At 48.2% G+C, this 18,681-nt stretch overlaps 1 protein-coding gene across 1 annotated transcript in view; it reads left to right on the top strand.

Moving 5' to 3' along the window:
• The first annotated feature begins 3,178 nt into the window (after positions 1-3,178).
• IKBKB (inhibitor of nuclear factor kappa B kinase subunit beta) overlaps positions 3,179-18,681 on the top strand; it is a 543,710-nt gene continuing 528,207 nt past the window's right edge. The window contains exon 1 of the mRNA XM_078666224.1: positions 3,179-3,366. Within this exon, the coding sequence (XP_078522350.1) occupies positions 3,349-3,366 (18 nt within the window). The 5' untranslated portion in view covers positions 3,179-3,348. The remainder of the gene's footprint in view (positions 3,367-18,681) is intronic.

The following is an 18,681-nucleotide window of genomic DNA, read 5'->3' as shown; positions in this document are numbered from 1 at the left end:
CAGCAGCCAGACTCCTAGCGGGTCTATCAGCTAGACAGTCTGCCCGGAGCTACATTCGCTCTTTGCATTGGCTCCCAGTGGAAGCGCGGTTAAAATTTAAAACGCTCACGATAGCACACAGAGCCCTTTATGGCCTGGGCCCAAGCTACCTGCAGGAAAGATTTGCTTTCTACATTCCTGGGAGACATCTTCGCTCTTCCAACCAACAGCTGAAACAGACCCCCAGGTTTACTCATCATCGGCTGGGGGGCAACTCTTTCTTACGCCGTGCTAGCTTGGCATGGAACAAATTGCCCCTGTCACTTCAGAATATTCAAGATTCGAGGATGTTCAAGAAGAAACTTAAAACGTTCTTCTTTTAGCGTCTAGCCTTTAGCGTTTTTATCAGCCGTTTCCTTTCTGGATTTAGCGCCGGGACACTCATGAGTAGCTGAGCGCTATACAAATCCAAATAACATAACAATGATCTAATGACTAAAGAGCGCTTTCAGTTCTTTTTCCACCACTCCTTGTAGATGAAAAGCATCTCCGTGATGTCTCCAAGCAACAAGGTGAATGCCTTTATTGATATGAAGCTGTACTTAAATGTCCTTGAATTTTCCTAGACTGTGGAACATCAACAGGAATAGGTTTGTGATCTCAGATTGAGCACAGAGGTTGTAGTTGAGGGATATTAACTCCATACGCACATCCGCGGCAAAGCTGAGCAAACATACACTCGACGAAGTCCCTTTTAGAAAATGAATGGTGGCTTGAACTGATTTCTTCTTGTGTTGCATTGTCTCTGTGAATAACCCTTGACTTTGCAGTAGCTCAGATACGGCCCAGGTATAGACCTTTATGCCTGACAAGATAAGGCAAGGCACAGGGGATAGGCTGTTAAACTTTTCCATGGACATGATGTTAATCGACGCACTACTGTCTATGATGAAAGTTATTGGGTGATCATTCACTTTCAATGTGATTTTGGGAGTGTGCAAAAGAAGTCTGTTGTTTTGTTTGGTGTGTTTTCTTTGAATTGTGATCTTCTTCACAAGCAGCTAATCCAACATGGGCACCCTGTTGTTAGTTGATACCATTAGTGCACACTCATCTTCTCACTCAGTACTCGATAATAATGTTGAAGAGCCTTTGTACAATGAACTTATTGTTGATTGATTTTGCCTGATCTCCACTTGCTGTAGTTGATGTTGCTTTTTGGTTTTGTGTGTGGGCAAGAGTGCTTCTGGAACATCCTCGCGTTCATCTTCTCTTTCCATCGTGACACACTTGATTTTTCTTTAGCTCGGCCACACATATGTTCTTTCCCATAATATTTACAGTCCTGTCCACTGGCTGGACATTCACCTTCGTGGGGAAATGAAAATCCACTTCGTAGGCATAGTTTTGTTTTCTTTAAAGATGTTGAGTTATGTGCATCATGTTTCTGTATGTGCTTGCTTTTCACAGTCAGGGCTGATTCATTGTGAGCTGTTCCTTCTTCCATGTCAGCAGCTTATTGGTCTGCTTATTCTTCTGCACTCAACCATCAGCATTTTATCTCCAAACTGTGTGATTCTCTCAACATCCGTCTTTTGAACAAGTCTGAAAGACAGTGGTCCTTGATTCTGAGAAACATGGCTTCTTCGTCGGTGAAGTCAAATAATTTGCAATGTTTAATGAGTGCATCGAGTTTTTTGACAAACTTGTGCATAGTTTCACCAACCTGTTGCTGTGCATGGTTGAAGAAAAACCTTTCATAGTTGAAGTTTGGCATTGGATTGAACTTGGCTTCTAACGCTTCTTTTACCTTTTGGTATGATTTTGCTTCAGTTTGTGAGGGTACTTTAATGCTGCTTTCACCCATTCACCTGCAAGGTTTTTCAAGTATGTGATCTTCTTTACTACTTCTTCTAATGCATCTATGAAGTCATTGAATGTTTAGATCCACGCTGTAAACATTGCACCTATGTTCTGGTTCTTAGGAGTGTTGAAAGACAGTGGTGGCTCAGGTACACAGCTGCATTATATTTTGAGCTCTCTTTTTCTGCCAATGAGAGCACGTGCTGTTCAAACAGCTTTCGTCATGCTCAGCAGCCTGCAACTTCTGCAAACACAACCCTTGTGCTTGTTCTTGGTTCACCACGCCAGATCCAAGGTCGTAGAATGCTTCACTTGTCTTTGATGGTAAGTACATTCTCTGTTTCTCTAACCTGGTTGTCGCTGCCGTTATTTTTATGTTTTGTTTGAGTAATTGCCCCGTAGTTGTTGAGTAGCGCAGTGACTTCGTTGACTGCTTCACCAGCATTTTGCGCTGTTGTTTAAATTGGCTCCTAATCCGGGATTTCACCTTCTTCTTTGGCCGTTTATGAGCTGAAACATGGCCTTGACTCCACTTGTGCCGTTGCAGACTGCTTTGCATTGATCTCAGGCACACATGGCACGAACAAACAGTTTGCCATACTGTTGCAAACTCTCAGGGAGAGCAGCCTTGTTTTCTTTGGGGCACGTCTCCTCTACTGCTCACCAGATGTAGCGTCTTCACCAGCCCTGGAGCATGCAGATGAAGTACATTACACAGGAGCTGTAGTTAAACACTTCTTTATTTCTCAGCATTCACTAACGCACTGCACATTACGTCATACTTTTCAGATAACCAAACCCTGACACCTTCCAGCAAATTACGCAGTTCCTGTCTAGAGTCCGCCCCATACCACAAGAGTCATAGTGCGAATTACGCCAATATGCTACCCTGAATATTCTTTTGATTTACTTGCGAGAGTGCCACTTGAAGTTTGACACATTTGACAGTAGGATGTTATTCATACCCAGCATAAACCATAGAAATATAATGCATAACGAATCTGAAAACCTGGCAGCTGCGGATCGGATCCTGTCTTCTTCTTTACTTCGAGTTTATGCCTTTCATATTTAAGTGAGTGCAGATTATCTTCAGTTGTCTGCCAAGACTTCTGCTACTAGAATGCATTGTTATCAGAAATAACAGCTTGTGATTGAAAACTGTAATGCAAAGCATGTCTCTGTCCACGGCGGCAGCAAATTCACTTAGTTTATTTGCCAGACTTGGTTAGCATTTGTTAGAACTGGCCTTCTTTTCTCTGGCCTCAAAAGTGGCTGGTCCTTCTTCTGTTTCCACGACTCTTTGCATCGTTCCCTCTGTGTCCACGCCCAACTGATCACATGTGTGCAAGTCAGAAGTAGGAAGTAAACGAGGAAGTGCAGACGCCGAAGTAACAACAAGGAATATATTTCGCAGCCGTCGCTGGATGGGGGGAAGGCCCGCCCCTTCTGCCCTGAAGCCCCCCATCTAGGAGGCCCCGGCGCTGAGCTGGGCACAGCCGGCCAGCCATGGCCCTCCAGCCAGTGGTGAGCGGGGGTCCTCTGAGAGCTATAAGTGTGACTTGGAGTGCGTATGAGGGAATTGTACTGAGTGCATGTGTGTGCTCGGGTTCGCTTGTTGACAGTTCGTGTCATAGGTTATTTGGGAAACCTTTTTGCACTTCTGAGCACTGAGAGGAAAGTAAAAAAAATACCTGAGCACAAGTGCAGGAAATTGAATTCATTTAAATGCATGCTAATATTTAGTGACAGGGCAGGGGCATTCACCTCTTTACTTTGTGATGAAATTTAAAGCAAAAGAGCAGTAGAGTAATTACTTTTTGGGTGCTTTGTTTTGCTTAAGCTAACCAACCCTCTCGCTTACTTTGGGATTATTGTCATGCATGCAATTACTCCGAAAGGAGCCCCCGCCCCTTACTGTCCCCTCCAATAAAAACCTAGGCTGTCGTTGTCAGAAAGGGAGCGTAGTTATTCATAGGCAAGAGATTGCCAGTAATTATGCATTATTTCCATAAACTCTACGCTCGACGAAATTGTCTACAACTGGAAATGCCATATCGAACTTTTCTGGCTTTACTCTGGATGTAAACAGACCGCGTTTTAAGATCGCTTTATTGGCAAAGCACCCGGAGCAGAGATGCATTTAAGCTGTGGGATATAATGCTGGTATAATAACTTGCGTGGTTAATGCACTTTTGGCATAGATCTGAGTGTAACCACTAACATGTTTATAAGGTTTCTGCAGAACACTGGGTGAAAACTGCAAGTCACAGGGTTCATTTGCTAGTAAGATTGTTCCGTGGGTTAATTCTTAAGTTGCAGAATGCGCTGGGCACACGTCGGTCCCACTCTTAGTAAAATAGCTTAGTGACTTTTAACCCACATGATTCCTTGCAGCTTTTAACCCAGCTTTTCGTTTGAGATTGATAAAACTCACTACAATTAACATGGGTAGTGGTTAACAAATAAAGGGATGAAAAGCTCGGTGCAAATTGTACACACTTAGTCCTACACACACATAGAGCTTGAGGAAGTAAAACACTTATATCGGCCATCACTTGGCCAACTCGTTTCTGCTGATGGGTTGTTGAGACGGGGAAAGGTGCAGTAATGTCTAGCTGTGCTCACTTTGACTTCAAACACCACCTCCATGTCCGGAGACAACATTCAACTAGTTAATACGTTACAATAATTTCGCAAATACGTTACAATAATTTCGCATGCCACAATTGAGGAGTGCTTTTTTTTGTTAACTGGGGACTGCTTGGGAGAAGCACAACTGACAAAACTACATCCGACATGCTGCAAAGGACAGCCAAGGAGGGACGGAAAACCCACAGAAACAAAACACTCGCGCAAACGGGTATAACTTTTTATTTAAGGCCCACATATGCAAGAAGAAGTGTGTGCAAACAAGCGGGATAGAATGCAGGAGCCCATACATGCAACAAGGAGCATACCTGCTAATGCAATGAGTAAAGCACACCACATACAGCAGGGATAGGTAGAGAGTGCGCTTCACATACTATAGAGAGTGCCCTTAACTGTAAAGGGCGTGCCCTACTCTCTACAAGGGAGAGATGGGTGTGCAAGTGACTAAGGGCAGAGATGAAGAGCGCATCTACTGCAAAAGAAGAGGCGCAATTGCGAAACTCACTGAATGGAAAAGAGTTGCAAGGGCAAACTTCACTGCACTCACTTACATATATATGCGCATGCAAGAGCATGGCCCGTGCCAAGGGAAGAGATGGAGAGTGACCCAAACTGCAAGAGAAGAGAGGTTGCACCCAAATGGGGTGCATTCACTTGCTCTGAGAGTGCGCCAGAGAATCAAAGACAAATACATAGAGAAGATTCCAAAACAAAAGGAACAGAAGTACAACTACAAGGGAACAAAGATGGAGATCCCTCACAAGCTGTCATGAAAGGCCTGGACCATTATCTCAGAGTCGTTTATACAGGACACATGCAAACCCAACTATGAAGACTTTCCTCACTCTGCCAGGGGTCCCACACGCCAGGAGCTCTCAGTGCCTCTCTGCTGCCAAGCTTACCTTCACCAAAAGGGCCTTGGATCTGGCGCCATCTTCTTGAAGCCTCAGGAGCCCTTATAGGCAGCTGCAAGAAGAGAGATGCTGTTCGAGGTGGCTCAGGCTAGCAGCGTGGTGTTGGGAGCCCCGGGCACAGCTCCCTGGGGGAAGGAGCGATCAATAGTCGTACAGTGCCAGAGACAACTACCAGAGCACTGATTGCCAGCTACGGTAATCCCGGACCCACCTGTTGCTGGCCAAGGCCTTGCACTTTGCAGCTATTAGGTGGGGGCAGTCGTCATCTGGCTCTTCCCACCTCCATTTTCTTTTCCTAATCCCAGAGAGTGATGGAGGTGGCAAAAGCACAGAAAGCGACACCCTACAGGACTTCATGGAAGCTCAGCTGTGCAGGTCAGCGGTGGGGGAAGCTAGTGCACGGCAGCCTCCAGGGAGGGAATTGCTGCATCGGATTCAACTTGAAGCTGTTTCATTGTATCCCAGCAACTGCCGCGAACATAATGATAAGACGCAGAGGTTCGGGGAGAAACGGACACGGCACTCCCTGATTTTTATTTTTATTTTTTGTGTGCAATGAAATTTTAAACATATGCCACCAGCACAAAGTTGTTATAATAGTGCAAAACACTTGCATGGTGAAACCACACCGCCGTTGTGACTCGTTGTCTCCGCCCATCCCCATGCACAGCCAATGATGGAATGAGCGAATGAAAAGTGGGATGGGATCAGAAAAAATGGCGCTCGGAGTGAATGAAAACAGCCGCACTCCTGAGGAGGGCTCGTATACCAAGAAAATAAAGGGGAAGTGATGCAGGTGCTAGGAGCGAATAAGAAGCGGGATGGGATAAGAAAAAGAATTGTGCTTGGAGCAAATGAAAACGCAAGTGCTCCTGATGAAGGTTGCTAAACCAAGAAAAAAGAAGTTTCTAAAATGGTCATAAAAAGAGGTGTAGTGGAGGGATAGTGTACTTGGTCCCTGCTCTCGGTGAGGGGTAAATGCAGGAAGAGGCATGACAAATGGATGCTATGGACAAATGGGGAGAAAGAATAGGAGAGCGACGATGGATCCAGAAAATGGGAAGCCTATGGGTGGGCTGAAGCCCACAAAGTAGATGCAGCATGTCTCTTGGAGACAGCACATGCGCTGTCTACAGCCAAGACCTCAAAAGGAATCCTTGAAGTGATGGATTGGGAGTGGTTTCTTGCTGCATGCAAAAAGAACCTCCAGTCCCTAAAAACCTCTGCAACCGGTTGTTTGGCACTCCACAGCATAACTTGATAGTGCACAGGCGCCTGTGTGTTCAGTATTGGTAAACTGCACGGTACACAGTTGAGAGATCTCTTGTGCTATAGTATAGACCTATGTCCAGGCATAGGATTGGCTTCTGGGTTTGCTCCCTGGCTGTTGCCCTTCTTTACCATCTCTGCTCTGAATCTTGGAGGAGATTGAGAATGTAAGGTGGCTAGGAGTGACATTAGATTAGGGCTACCGCTGGGAAGCTAACTGGAAATGTAGAGAATTTCCTAGAGGTTGGAGATGATCCAATTTGTTGAGGAGTCTCTGGAAGCAATAGTTGGTTCACGAGGAAGGCTGAAGAATATCTGATATGGCTAGAGGGTACCTAGGAGCACTGGAAGAACGTGATGGTTCGGTGGGATTGAAATGTTCACTTTAAGTGCGGGAGATTATGCTGTTGGTTATTTCTTTAGCACTTTTGCAGCCCTGCTTTTGGCAGGGTGGCAAAAGAGAAATAAGGAGGTGGTAGGAGAAAGAAGAAAGCAAACTATACAGGGAATGTTTGAAGGCAGACTTGGGTAGTGGGAAATGCTGCTAGGGGGTCTAGGAGTGCTGAGAATATTACTTGGAGGGAATGATGATATTTTTAGATTAACTGCTGAATATCGTTAGGTGGTGTGGGGGCAAACATGAAAGAAGTGTCATGTGAAAAAGTCTTGTACTGTGAAGGGGCCTGGAAGTTGCAGGGTGTGTAAGTTTGTATGTGTTTGTAGGCAGGTAGGTTTAGGTGTAAAGGGGGAGGAAATGGAGTTATGGAAAACACTAGGCGTTTAATTGCATCGCTGTGTGATTGAATGGATGAATTATTGGAACGCTGACCAGGAATGTGTTGCTGGAGTAAGATTAGAACACTGATAGGGTTATGGGGAGTGATGGAAACACAAGAAAAGGCAAGTCAGGTTAAGGGGTGGGATGTCATGTTGCACTATCACTGTGCTGTCCTTCCGATTTTGGACTAAACCAGCACTAGCGCCAAGGCACCTCGGGGTAGTCGTGCACTATACAATTTTAAATAACATAACCAATATGTTCTGGTTACTTCTGTCACGAGTACCTTGAGAGTTGTTCCTCTTGTTTTGTACGTCACTGTTTTTATGTTAGGTTGTAACACAAGTCTTGGTTGTAGGCATCTCACTATAGCTGCATCTTCTAGCACATGGATGTTTGTAAGATTTGGGGACATCGTGGCTACATAACAAATGTCATGGGCATACACACTCCCACATCATGCATGCTTCCAACACCTTCATGTTGTCCTCTTAAAACTTGCTGATGACCACTGCACAGACCATCACTTTTCACATCATCTACTGCCCACCAGGCTCTCACTCCACTTTTAAGATTGAGTTATTATTTATCATCATGCCATGCCAGCTTCACCAACACTTCAACCCATAAGCGAGCAATAAGAAGCCAACCCCACTTTTCACAAGAAACTAGTTCACTTGCCCTCTGCCTGCAAAGTGTGGTGCGTGGACACCAACAATCTTTTCAAGCCTAAAATTGATAAGATGGAAAATTCACCCACACTATCGTCACATCAGCACCACTATGTGATACACCCACCTTGTCCACCTTAACCACTCTATGTGCCATCCACTTATGAAACAAGCTTCAATTCCTGAAAGCTACAGCGTATGAAGACTGTGTCATACTGTCTTAGGTAGTGAAGGAGATAGTTGATGGCTGAATAATGGACATCGGCAGTGCGTCACACTCTCAAGGTACCATTCCAGATGCTCTCAGGGCTGTCAGAATGTGCTTCTCCTGTGAAAGCCCAACAGGTACACTGTGGAGATCACTAATTGTTAGGTGATTGCACCCTTGCAATTTTGGATCAAATTACATGAGAAGATAAAGGTGAATGCTCTTGGAGGTGGAGCTGGGACACACCCACCTCCAGAGCACCATTGGAAGCTCGGTTCTTGACCCAGTTGCTGTAGGTTGGGGACCAGTGCTGACACCCCAATGATGGAGTGGATGACTGCTGAGCTCCAGAACTGAATAGAACCTTTACTACTCACAGCGACACAGTGGTTTGCCCCTTACAAAAACACCATGACTAATCTTGATTCTTCACTCTAGGCCTGTGCCAGCAAAGTTGGCTTTTGCTATGATTGGGGATCAGCAAATCAGAAATATTTGGCAGTGTGCGCATGAAGCTATTGGTCGCAGAAAATGAAGGGTGACTGGCACTAGTTCAGCATGGCTACTATTAGAGTTTCAGTTTACTGCCTGATTAAGCTTGGCAGGGAAGGGCAGTGGGCAACCTTTCAAAATCTGATGCTCCATATTCTGGCTTTCTGCAGTTGAAAAAATCTGCAAGATGTGACTATGGTATCGCCCTGCTGGTTCCTGTTTCTGTTTATTCCCCATCAGTACTGTGAATTTATGCAGCACAGTCAGTTTTGGTATATCACCTAGGGCTTATGTGACTTGGTCCTTAGCTTGTAATGTGATCCGCCCGCCTTATATTGCTGATGAGACCTACATCTCTAGATGCTATTGTTGGAGACATAGGCCATTGTTCAGTACATTCTTTGTATATTTCCACCCTCTCAGTTGCCTGACCTAGCACTGAGCCTGCTCAGCTACATGGGCCATATCTGAATACGAAGCAGGGTCCCCTTTCCTGCCTTGCATTATTAATGGGACATTCTTCTCTTCTATTGTAGGTGCTGCAACAGGACCTTTCTCTCCATCTTCCTTATGTTCTGATCTTTTCAGTGCCTCCTTTATAACCACTGTATCCAACCTAGGTTCTAGTTGTTTAAGAGTTAACCGAGCACCTTTGTCAGAGGAAAGTTTATCATCCTGGTGTTCCCTGGAGTGAGGCACATTGGCACATGCTTATGTGAAGGCTTTGCATAGAACTGTTTCCCAGATTGACTTAGACAGGCTTGCCTACTAGTGCTCATATGTTTAGTCACCTGACACAGCAGCTCTTGTTTTCCGAAGCACTTTACAACACTAAGCCAATGTCTTAACAAGGTGCAGTGAAAATGTTGGAGACCTTTCTGAAACGAATTTCTGTGTTTGATTACCCATTTAACATAAGAAGTAGAAACAGTGTATTCTGACACTTATGCTTTTCAAGATTGTCTCCACACTGAAGAGAAGAGGTTTGAGTAACTTGAATCCAAATATGACCAAGTCCAGATTGAGGTCAGGATGTCCTATTTCTCATGTGCACAGTGAAAGACTTGGAAGATCGATCCAGGAGAGACCATATAGTTTTTTTGTTTTGTTTGTTTTTTAAAAACCTTTATTGATGGTAAGTAAAGTGTACACAGCCACTTGCCTACAACCTGTTCCTGCAGGCCGGCAGCGTTCACAGTTCAAGTATGTATGGAGGTTCGTCATGCCAGGAAGAGAAATAACAAATTAAACACAGCATGCCGCCTACAACCCATTGGGCCGGCCGCGATGTAAAGGCTCTGTAAATCGTTTATAAGTGCCGTATCAAGTCGGCAAGTTGGCAGAGTACGATCAAACATTTCCAACATGAGGTTTCGTTTATCTGGTATAACAAACCTAACAGGTCAACAGAAAGCTTACCCACCCATGATACCCAACCTACAGGGAGAGTGTGAGAGGTGTCTGGAGGTGTATGGTTACATGCTTCTACTTGCCCGCGGGGAGGGGGAAAGGGAAAGGGGGAGATAGTAGTCTATAATCCGATCAAGGAGAACAATAGTACGGGACATGGTGTACGCAGCACCACATGTTACATGCGCGTGTAAGGCAGAGTGGGACCGGTGACGGGGAAGGTCGGCATCTTAGCGCTCGGCAGAGGGGCAGTGGTAAACGCTGCTCTTGATCTAATCCCCTATGGTGTTATGGTCAGCCCAGTGCCCCAGGCGTCCCACCCATGTGGCTAGCACCCGCGCGGATCTACAGTAGGGCAGTGCCCAAGGAGGGGAGGGGAGGGGGAGCGGGGGAGGAGGGGAGGTCCCTGCTGTCGTCCAACGTCGAGGCTCCAGGGCCCGATTCAGAGAGGGGGAGCAGGCCAGCCTAATCGATGTTCCCGCTGCTACCCGCCTCCGAGGCATCTACCTCCTGCAAGGAACGAAGATATGTGGTTAGGGGACCCCAGAGGTCTTTAGGGCGTGACTTTTGTGGCAGAAGTTCAGCGTATGTGGGCAGATGTTCCTGCCAGGATGACATCGTGGAGAGCCATATCTTAAATTTGGGCGTGCGACCCCGACCCCAGCGGCAAGCGACATGTCGTTTAGCTAATAGGAAGCCCAGCGCAAAAAGTTTCCCATTTACTTTGATCGCTGGAGTCGACTGGCCCAGTAGAGCAATCCTAGGGTAGGGCGCGACGTCCACTCCGACCATATCGGACATTGCCTTAAATATTTCTGCCCAATATGCCTCTACAGCCGGGCACGACCAGGCCAAGTGAAAAAAATCCGCCCCCTCATTCCTACATCTCAAGCACCTGTCGTTATCCCGGAGGCCAAAGCGGAATAGTTTGGCAGGGGTATGGTAGAGTCGGTGCAAAAATTTGAAATGCGCCAGTCTGAGACGTGCGTTATCCGTAACAGCGGTTGTGTGTGATCAGCATTCTTCCCACTGCTCCTCCGACAATGGCACGTCTAGATCCTTGTCCCAGTCCCTACGCGCTCTAAGCAGCGGGGGAGAGGGGGGGCTTGTGCATGTTTGTACAACATAGATACCACGTGTTTCGGGGGTCAGATTGGAGGAGAGCGTGTAGTGGCGTCACAATTTCCGGTTCATCAGGAAAATTGGGCGTGACCGCCTTGACGTTCTGGCGCAGCCGGGTGTATAGGAAAGTATCCATGACTGAAGGGATGGAGTCCCCAAAAAAGTGAGCCGACGTGCGAAACTTCCCCTGGAGATGCAGATCTCCCCAGGTGAGGGCCGCATATTTCGTAAGCAGTTTATGGCCTATCTCTTCACAGGTGACGCTTAACCTGGGATCGTGTGCTAAGGGCATACGTGGCGAGTATAAGAACTCGAACCCCATCTGAGCGGCTATGCGATTCCAGGCCAGCACCGTGCAATCCACCGTGGTAGGGTCTCGTTCGGTAGCCCGGGTCGGGGCGTACAGATACCCCGACGGCTGAGCAGGTCTCATATATCCGTCCTCCACCGCCAGATGAGCCATAAAGGGAGGAGGATGTAGCCAGTACACAGCAAAGTGTCCTTGAGCGCAGTCATAGTAGCGCTGAAAATTCGGGACATCGAACCCACCTTGGTGATAAGGCAACATGAGCGTCTTGAGGCTAGCCTGCTTTCCACCCCAGATAAGTCTCGACAGCTGGGAATTAAGAACACGGAAGAAGCAGGCGCCTGGATTATACGGTATATTAGTAAATAAATAAAGGAGCTTGGGGAGGACCACCATCTTAATCAGGGAGATACGCCCCGCCATCGACAGTGGGAGGTGGATCCACTTAGTGATGGTGTCAGTCAGCTTGTCCATGACTGTACCATAATTGGCCCTAATGAGAGCATCACGGTTTCTGGTCACGAGTATGCCTAGGTATTTAATTTCGTCAGCCTCCCACATCAGAGGGTAATCCAAAGGGAAGGAGACGGTCTTGTCCGTCGGGGGAAACAAAGCTGATTTCGACCAGTTGATCTGAATCCCGGATATGGCTCCGAATTTGGTTATCTATCGCAGCAAAGGGTTAAGGTTCTCCTGCGGTTTATCTACATACAAGGTCATGTCATCAGCATACAATGCAATGAGCAACTGCGTTTCCGGGTAGATTAAAGAGCGGTGGTTGTGATGTTGCCGGAGCGTGGCCTCCAGGGGTTCAATGGCAATCGCAAAGAGAACCGGCGAGAGAGGGCAACCCTGCCGGGTACCCCTGCGGATTTCAAAGGGGGCAGATCGGGAGCCATTCAACAGAACAGAGGCCTGAGGGCTACAGTACAGCAGTCGGATCCAATCCAGGAAGGCTAAGGGGATCCCCATCCGTTCCAGAAGGGCAAGAAGGTAGTCCCACTCTAGAGAGTCGAATGCCTTCGTTGCGTCCAGGAATACGGCTGCCGCCTCACAGCCAGGGTTAATGTCCTGCAGGACAGCCTGAAGGGTGCGCAGGTTGTGGGACGTCTCCCTATTGGGGACAAATCCAGCTTGGTCCGGTAAGACTAGACGCTCCATCAGTAAATTAAGACGCGTCGCGAGCACTTTCGCCAGGATCTTCACGTCAGTATTGAGCAATGACAGAGGCCTATAAGAGTCGCAGTGTTCCGGAGGCTTGCCCGGTTTCAGCAGGGATGCTATAAGGGCTTCCCGCATAGTGATCGGTAACTTACCCTCCTCAAGGGCAGAATAGTAAACATTTTTTAGTAGAGGAGCAAGCAGGTGTATATAGGCCTTGTAAAAGTCAATTGGCAGCCCGTCCGAACCCGGTGATTTGCCGGACTTCATAGACATGATGGCGTCTTTTATTTCGTCGAGTTCGAGTTCGTGATGTAAACATTTCTGCTGAGAAGGACCTATCCACGCGACGGCAGTGTCTGCAAGATAAGATTGCAAATCAATGGGCGTCTGCCGGTGGGAAGTATAGAGAGTGGAGTAGTGATTAGTAAGGATACGCAATTGTTCCGTGAGGTCCCTCTGCGGGACATGATTTTCGTCCATTAGGGTCGCAACATAGTTGTGACACTTCGGGGGCCTGACCGCGAAAGCAAGTGCCCTGCCGGGCCTATCTCCCTCGCCGTACAAGCGTGCCGTGTATGGTTTCCCGAGGAACCTGCATTCTTTTTCCGCCGCTTCCGCATATTCATTAAGCTTTTCCCTGAGAAGGGCCTTAGGTGCGTGCCCATGTGGATCACGGGCCACGTCGCGTTCAAGATTACGGAGTTCAGTTTCTAGTTTGCGCAGGTCTCCACGAAGTGACTTGAGGATGCCCCCCCTTCGCAATACACCACCCTCTGACAGTTACCTTAAAGGCCTCCCAGACCGTTGTGAACGACGGAACTGACCCTGTATTCCTGTCGAAAAAGTCCTGTATGTCCTGTTCAATTTCCGCCCTAAACGCCGAGTCTGTGAGGTGTGCGGGATTGAGGCGCCAACTTAGATACGGGGAGACGTCAATAGGTATGCGTAATGTAAGGAGGACCGGCGAGTGATCTGAGAATGTTCTAGCAAGGTGAAGAGCACCCCCCAGCCATGCTAGGAGGCCAGCCGACAGGAACACATAATCAAGCCTTGCCCATGTAGAATGTACCGCTGAGTGATGGGTTCCTTGTTTGAGAGAGGGGTGCAGGTGCCTCCATGCATCAGTGTAATGGTGTTCATCGACAAGAGTAGATAATGTACGCTGGGTATGAGTGTAGTGGATGGCCTGAGGGTGGGATCTATCTCGGCGTGGTTCGAATGCCGTGTTGAAGTCGCCACCTAAGATGACATGGCTGATGCCCAGTGTTTGAATCCTACCCCACAGCGTAAGAAGTGCAGACGTGTCATCAGTATTAGGGCCATAATAGCAAGCTAGAAGGACCGTGTGCGAGTGCAGTGTCCCCCATAGCAGGCAATATCTCCCTCCCGGGTCAGTCTCAGTGCCCGCTGGTGTAAACCGCACTCCTTTTCGAACCAATATCGTAACACCCCTAGCATAGTTGGAATAAGAGGAGAACACCTTGCAGGAGGCCCACCGAGATGCAAACAAAGGGGAACTATCAGGCCGTAAGTGAGTTTCCTGAAGCATGGCGATAGCTACCCCCTGCCTATCCAAATATCCCAAAATTTGTCGCTTCTTCCGCGGGTCATTCAGCCCTCGAATGTTCCACGTCACCAGCCTAAACTGGTGCGACAGTTGCGGCGACGCTACGTCACCCATTCAGCAAAGTGTAAATATGTGTAGCATATTAGTACCTCAGATCGGATCACAGCAGTATCCGATGCAAGTAAACAACATTTCCCACCCAGTTCCCTCCCAGCATGCCAACCCTTGTCCCATCTCAGCACCTCAACACTCCCGACAGCGTGAAAACGGGGTATCTTCCCACCCACAATGGCAACCCCAACTCGCCGTGCATTAGTTTCCCACCCGAAGCCAAAACAAAACAAGAACAAAAGCCAAACAAATTACTACATAAACCTCTGCCCTAAGAAGGAGAGAGGGAGTCTGGGGTACACCCATTGGGGGTCTGAACTAGGGGCACCAGACCTGCCAACCACCTCCCTACTCACACCCACATTCAACCAGGTTACCCCAGTCAGCACTGTGGGACGGAGGTGGTCTAGCGAGCACTCAGTATACAGTTAGACCAGCCAGGTGTAAAACAAAGATTAGATCTCACCAGAGTAACCAGGAATCAGTTCACACACAGCCGGTGTATAGGGGACAATGAACTAAAAGAGTCCTCCGGACGATACATCATGTCAGTCCTGTTGTGACAGTGGTGAATGTGATCTGGAGCGGCGGCGAGTTGATTCCTCCCTGTGTTGATCCCTCCTACATTGTTTGAGGAAGTCCTCCACTTGCTGCGGATTTTGGAAAAAGTGGTGCTTGCCCTGGTAGGAGATTTTTAGTTTTGCCGGGTACAGCATGGCATAAGGGATCTCTTGGGTTTGCAGTTTCTTTTTCACCCCTGCGAATTTGCACCTGGCTTCTTGGACCGAGGGGGTGAAGTCGGGGAAAAAAGATAGCGTTGTGTTTCCATAGTGCACTGTCTTCAGTTCCCTTGCGCGTCGCAACACCACATCTCGGTCTCTGTAGTTAAGAAACCGCGCTATGATGGGCCTCGGCGGGGCTCCGAGAGGAGGGGGAGCAGCCAAGGATCTGTGGGCCCTCTCCACAATAAGGTGTGGGGAGAATGATTCCTTTCCAAACAGTTCCGCTACAAGGTTCTCAACAGATATCTCCATCTTCCCCGTGTTGGTGGTCTCCGCAAGGCCCAAAATTCGGACGTTGTTCCGGCGCGATCTCGCTTCCAAATCTTCGCTCTTGTCCGCTATGACTTTGAGCAGTCTGTCCATTTGGGTGAGCTGACGATGTGAAGAGGTAGCTCCATCTTCCAAACCCGAAATTCTATCTTCAGCCTCCTATATACGAGTGCATGATGTTCCAGCTTTGCCACCACGCTGTCCATGCGGGCATTTATGGTGTCGATTTTAGAGTCGATTGTTGACAGGCTTTGCTTCATGCCTAACAAAAGTGTTTTCCAATCTTCCTCTTGGGGGGCCGGAGACAAAGGACTCCCACCTCCCTCCGGCGTCGTCTTGGAAGTTTTTTTAGATTCAAAAGGAATTTTTGATTGTCTTGCATCAGTTCGGCCCTTGTCGCGTCTCGGTGTCTGCGACACTGCTGAGAAGGTGGACGCCAGGTCTCAGGAGGGCACATTCGTGAATAGCACTCCGCTGGTTCTTCAATTGCTCTATGGCCAGAAGCTAACGATAGTCCGCCAAAGAAGGGCCACCAGCAAGTTGCGGATGGCAGGGTGGGGTAGGGAGCGGGTCCCGCCAGGGGGAGAGGACGCTGCCAGAGGAGTCAATGACGGGAGTGTGAGCAAGACAGAGCGCAGTCTGAAAGATGCTTGAATAATGTCAGTAATCTACTGTAGGAGTGAAGAGGGAGCACAGTAAGGAGTGCGGAGCTGGCGCTGCCCGTTGTAGAGCAGTGGTCGATGAGGCCCAGGTGTGCTGGGAAGGTGTAGGTGCGAGTTGCCGCCTAAATGTCAGCCGTGGCGGCCAGCCGCGGGCCGTGGCGCTCGTCAAAATGGCCGCGTAGGCAGTTATGGCGTTAGGTGTACTTGAGGCTGGTCGCGGCTCAGGCGGGAGGGGTATGCTGTTGTGGCAATGCAAAGGAGATCCTGTGTTCCCGCACCGGGCCAGAAAGAGACAGGCTCCCCGCCGATGTTCGGGCTCCGCACAGCAGTCCCCCCCCCCCCGCGGCTCCAAATGTCACGTCAATGGCGCGAGACGCGCCGGTGGTAGCTAGGAACCGCAGTCCCGCGCGGTTGCCAGGGTGCGCTCCGAGTCCGGCCGCAGGCAGAGGAGCGCGGTGGTCCAGCAGCGCAGGTATGAGTGGAGTCGGGCACGTACCTTAGGCCGGGGGGGGGGGGGCGGTGGCGGTCTCCTCCTCGGGGCTGGCCCCCCCGGCCCGAAGCAGGACCTCGGAGCGGGTCACACGCCTTTCCGACCAGGCCCTGAAGCCCCGAGCTTGCCTATCCGATGTGCCCGGGAGGGCGGAGCTGCGGCAGAGTGTGAAGCGCCGCTCCCAGGAAGCAGGTCGGGTTTCTCCGGCTCTAGGGGTGTGACGCGGGAGACAATGACTCCGGAGCGTGCCTCGCAGCCGGGCGCGTCTGATCCCGCTAGTCACAAGGCGATGCAGCTGGTCAGGATGGCAATGAGGATGGCATTTAGGCTCGACCAGGCGAGAGCCTCACTGCAGTGCGGCCATCTTGGTCTGGCGCCACCTAGCGCACCCCAGGAGAGACCATATAGTTACTTGTGGGTTCGCAGAACAGGCCACAAAAGAGGATGTGATGACCTGATACCATGGCTCTTCAGTCTAAATTTCAAGAAACTCCTCTAGTTTCAAAGGGCTCGTTCGATAAGATCTAAGAATTCAAATACAGAGGGTTGACCCTTCCCTATGGCATGCCTCTTCAACATACTAAGGCTCCCCATCAGGCAGCCGAGGGGGGGGGGGAGGAATGTCGGTTACATTTAGATTAACTTCAAATGTATTAATGTATAGACTCTTGTCTTTAAAACATCAATTCATAAAACTGACACAACTTTTTACATTACCCCCCCTCCATGACCCCTCCAATTCTTCCAATGCAGACTAAATCTTCTTGTCATATCCGAGTCACTTAAATGTATTTTTCCAATACAAACCCTTCTTCCCTAACCCCACACACTCTGTGAGTATCCGGGTAAATAATCTTTGATCAAGGCTCTTTACATCACTAACCCAAGCATATTTTTTATATTTTGCTAAGACACACGCAACATCTAAAAATTCCATGTTCAACAAAAGTGTAAATGCATTATTGCCATGTTTTATATGAGTGGTATTAAAATCAAGCGACGAGTCCTGTAAAGATGCAGACAAACAATTAAAAAATGCACTTTAATATTTTGAAACCTCAATCCTCATGTGCAGTTATTCTCCACATCACAAAAAAATGTAAAATGTCTCAGCTCTTAGATACCTGACATTCTAAGTCAAATGGAAATTTTAATAATAAATGTAAAAGGGCATCTGGAAGAACTGATATGTAGAGGAGCACCCTCCTATTTTCCCAAGATTCTAACATATCATTTTCAGAGGGTCTTTTCCCCACATACCTCATATCAGCCAATCTAGACTCCCTTCTGCTGGCCATATTTGACTCTCCTTTCGAAAGGTGGGAGACCTCAGACACCTTAAATTTCTCCATTTTTAGGGCACCTGCAATGGTACCTAACCTGTTTCTGACATGCACTGCCCACCTTAACTCACTGCTTCCTATTTCAGAAGCACAGAGAACTGCTACCTTCTGTACCTCCGAGGACCAAAGTTTATCCCAAAATTGCAGGGTTGCTTTGCGCGCCAAGAAATTCTAGGCCTGCAGATTCTCCTTCCTGTCTTATTGCCGGGCCCATCACACTTTTTGGGAGTTCTAGCATTTGTGTTCAGACACTTATTCTCACATCTCTCCCAACTTCCCTCCATACTTGGGGGCAATACCTCAGCCCAGTATAGACATTGATTGGGAACCATTGCACTGTAGGCTGTTAACAGGGGAGACCAAGATGGACCACCAAAGGTATTCTTAAAGCGGACTAGGCCCCTTTAATCGTTGCTGCTCGCGTCTCAACCCATTCTTTATGTAGAGCCCAGTTCAGCTTTTTTGTAAACGTCATACCTAAATATTTGTAGGGAGATACTACCTCCACCATCGTATTGTGCAGGAACCACTTAAACGGTTTGGATTTTTCCCCAAAGGGGATTCTTTTTGTTGGTCCCAAGTTCACCTTTAGATTGTTTCCCTCACAGTAACCGTTAAATCTATTCAGTT

This window comes from Lissotriton helveticus, chromosome 11 (genome assembly GCF_964261635.1).
Source record: "Lissotriton helveticus chromosome 11, aLisHel1.1, whole genome shotgun sequence".
Classification (NCBI taxonomy): domain Eukaryota; kingdom Metazoa; phylum Chordata; class Amphibia; order Caudata; family Salamandridae; genus Lissotriton; species Lissotriton helveticus.
This window is presented reverse-complemented; position numbering and strand designations above follow the sequence as displayed.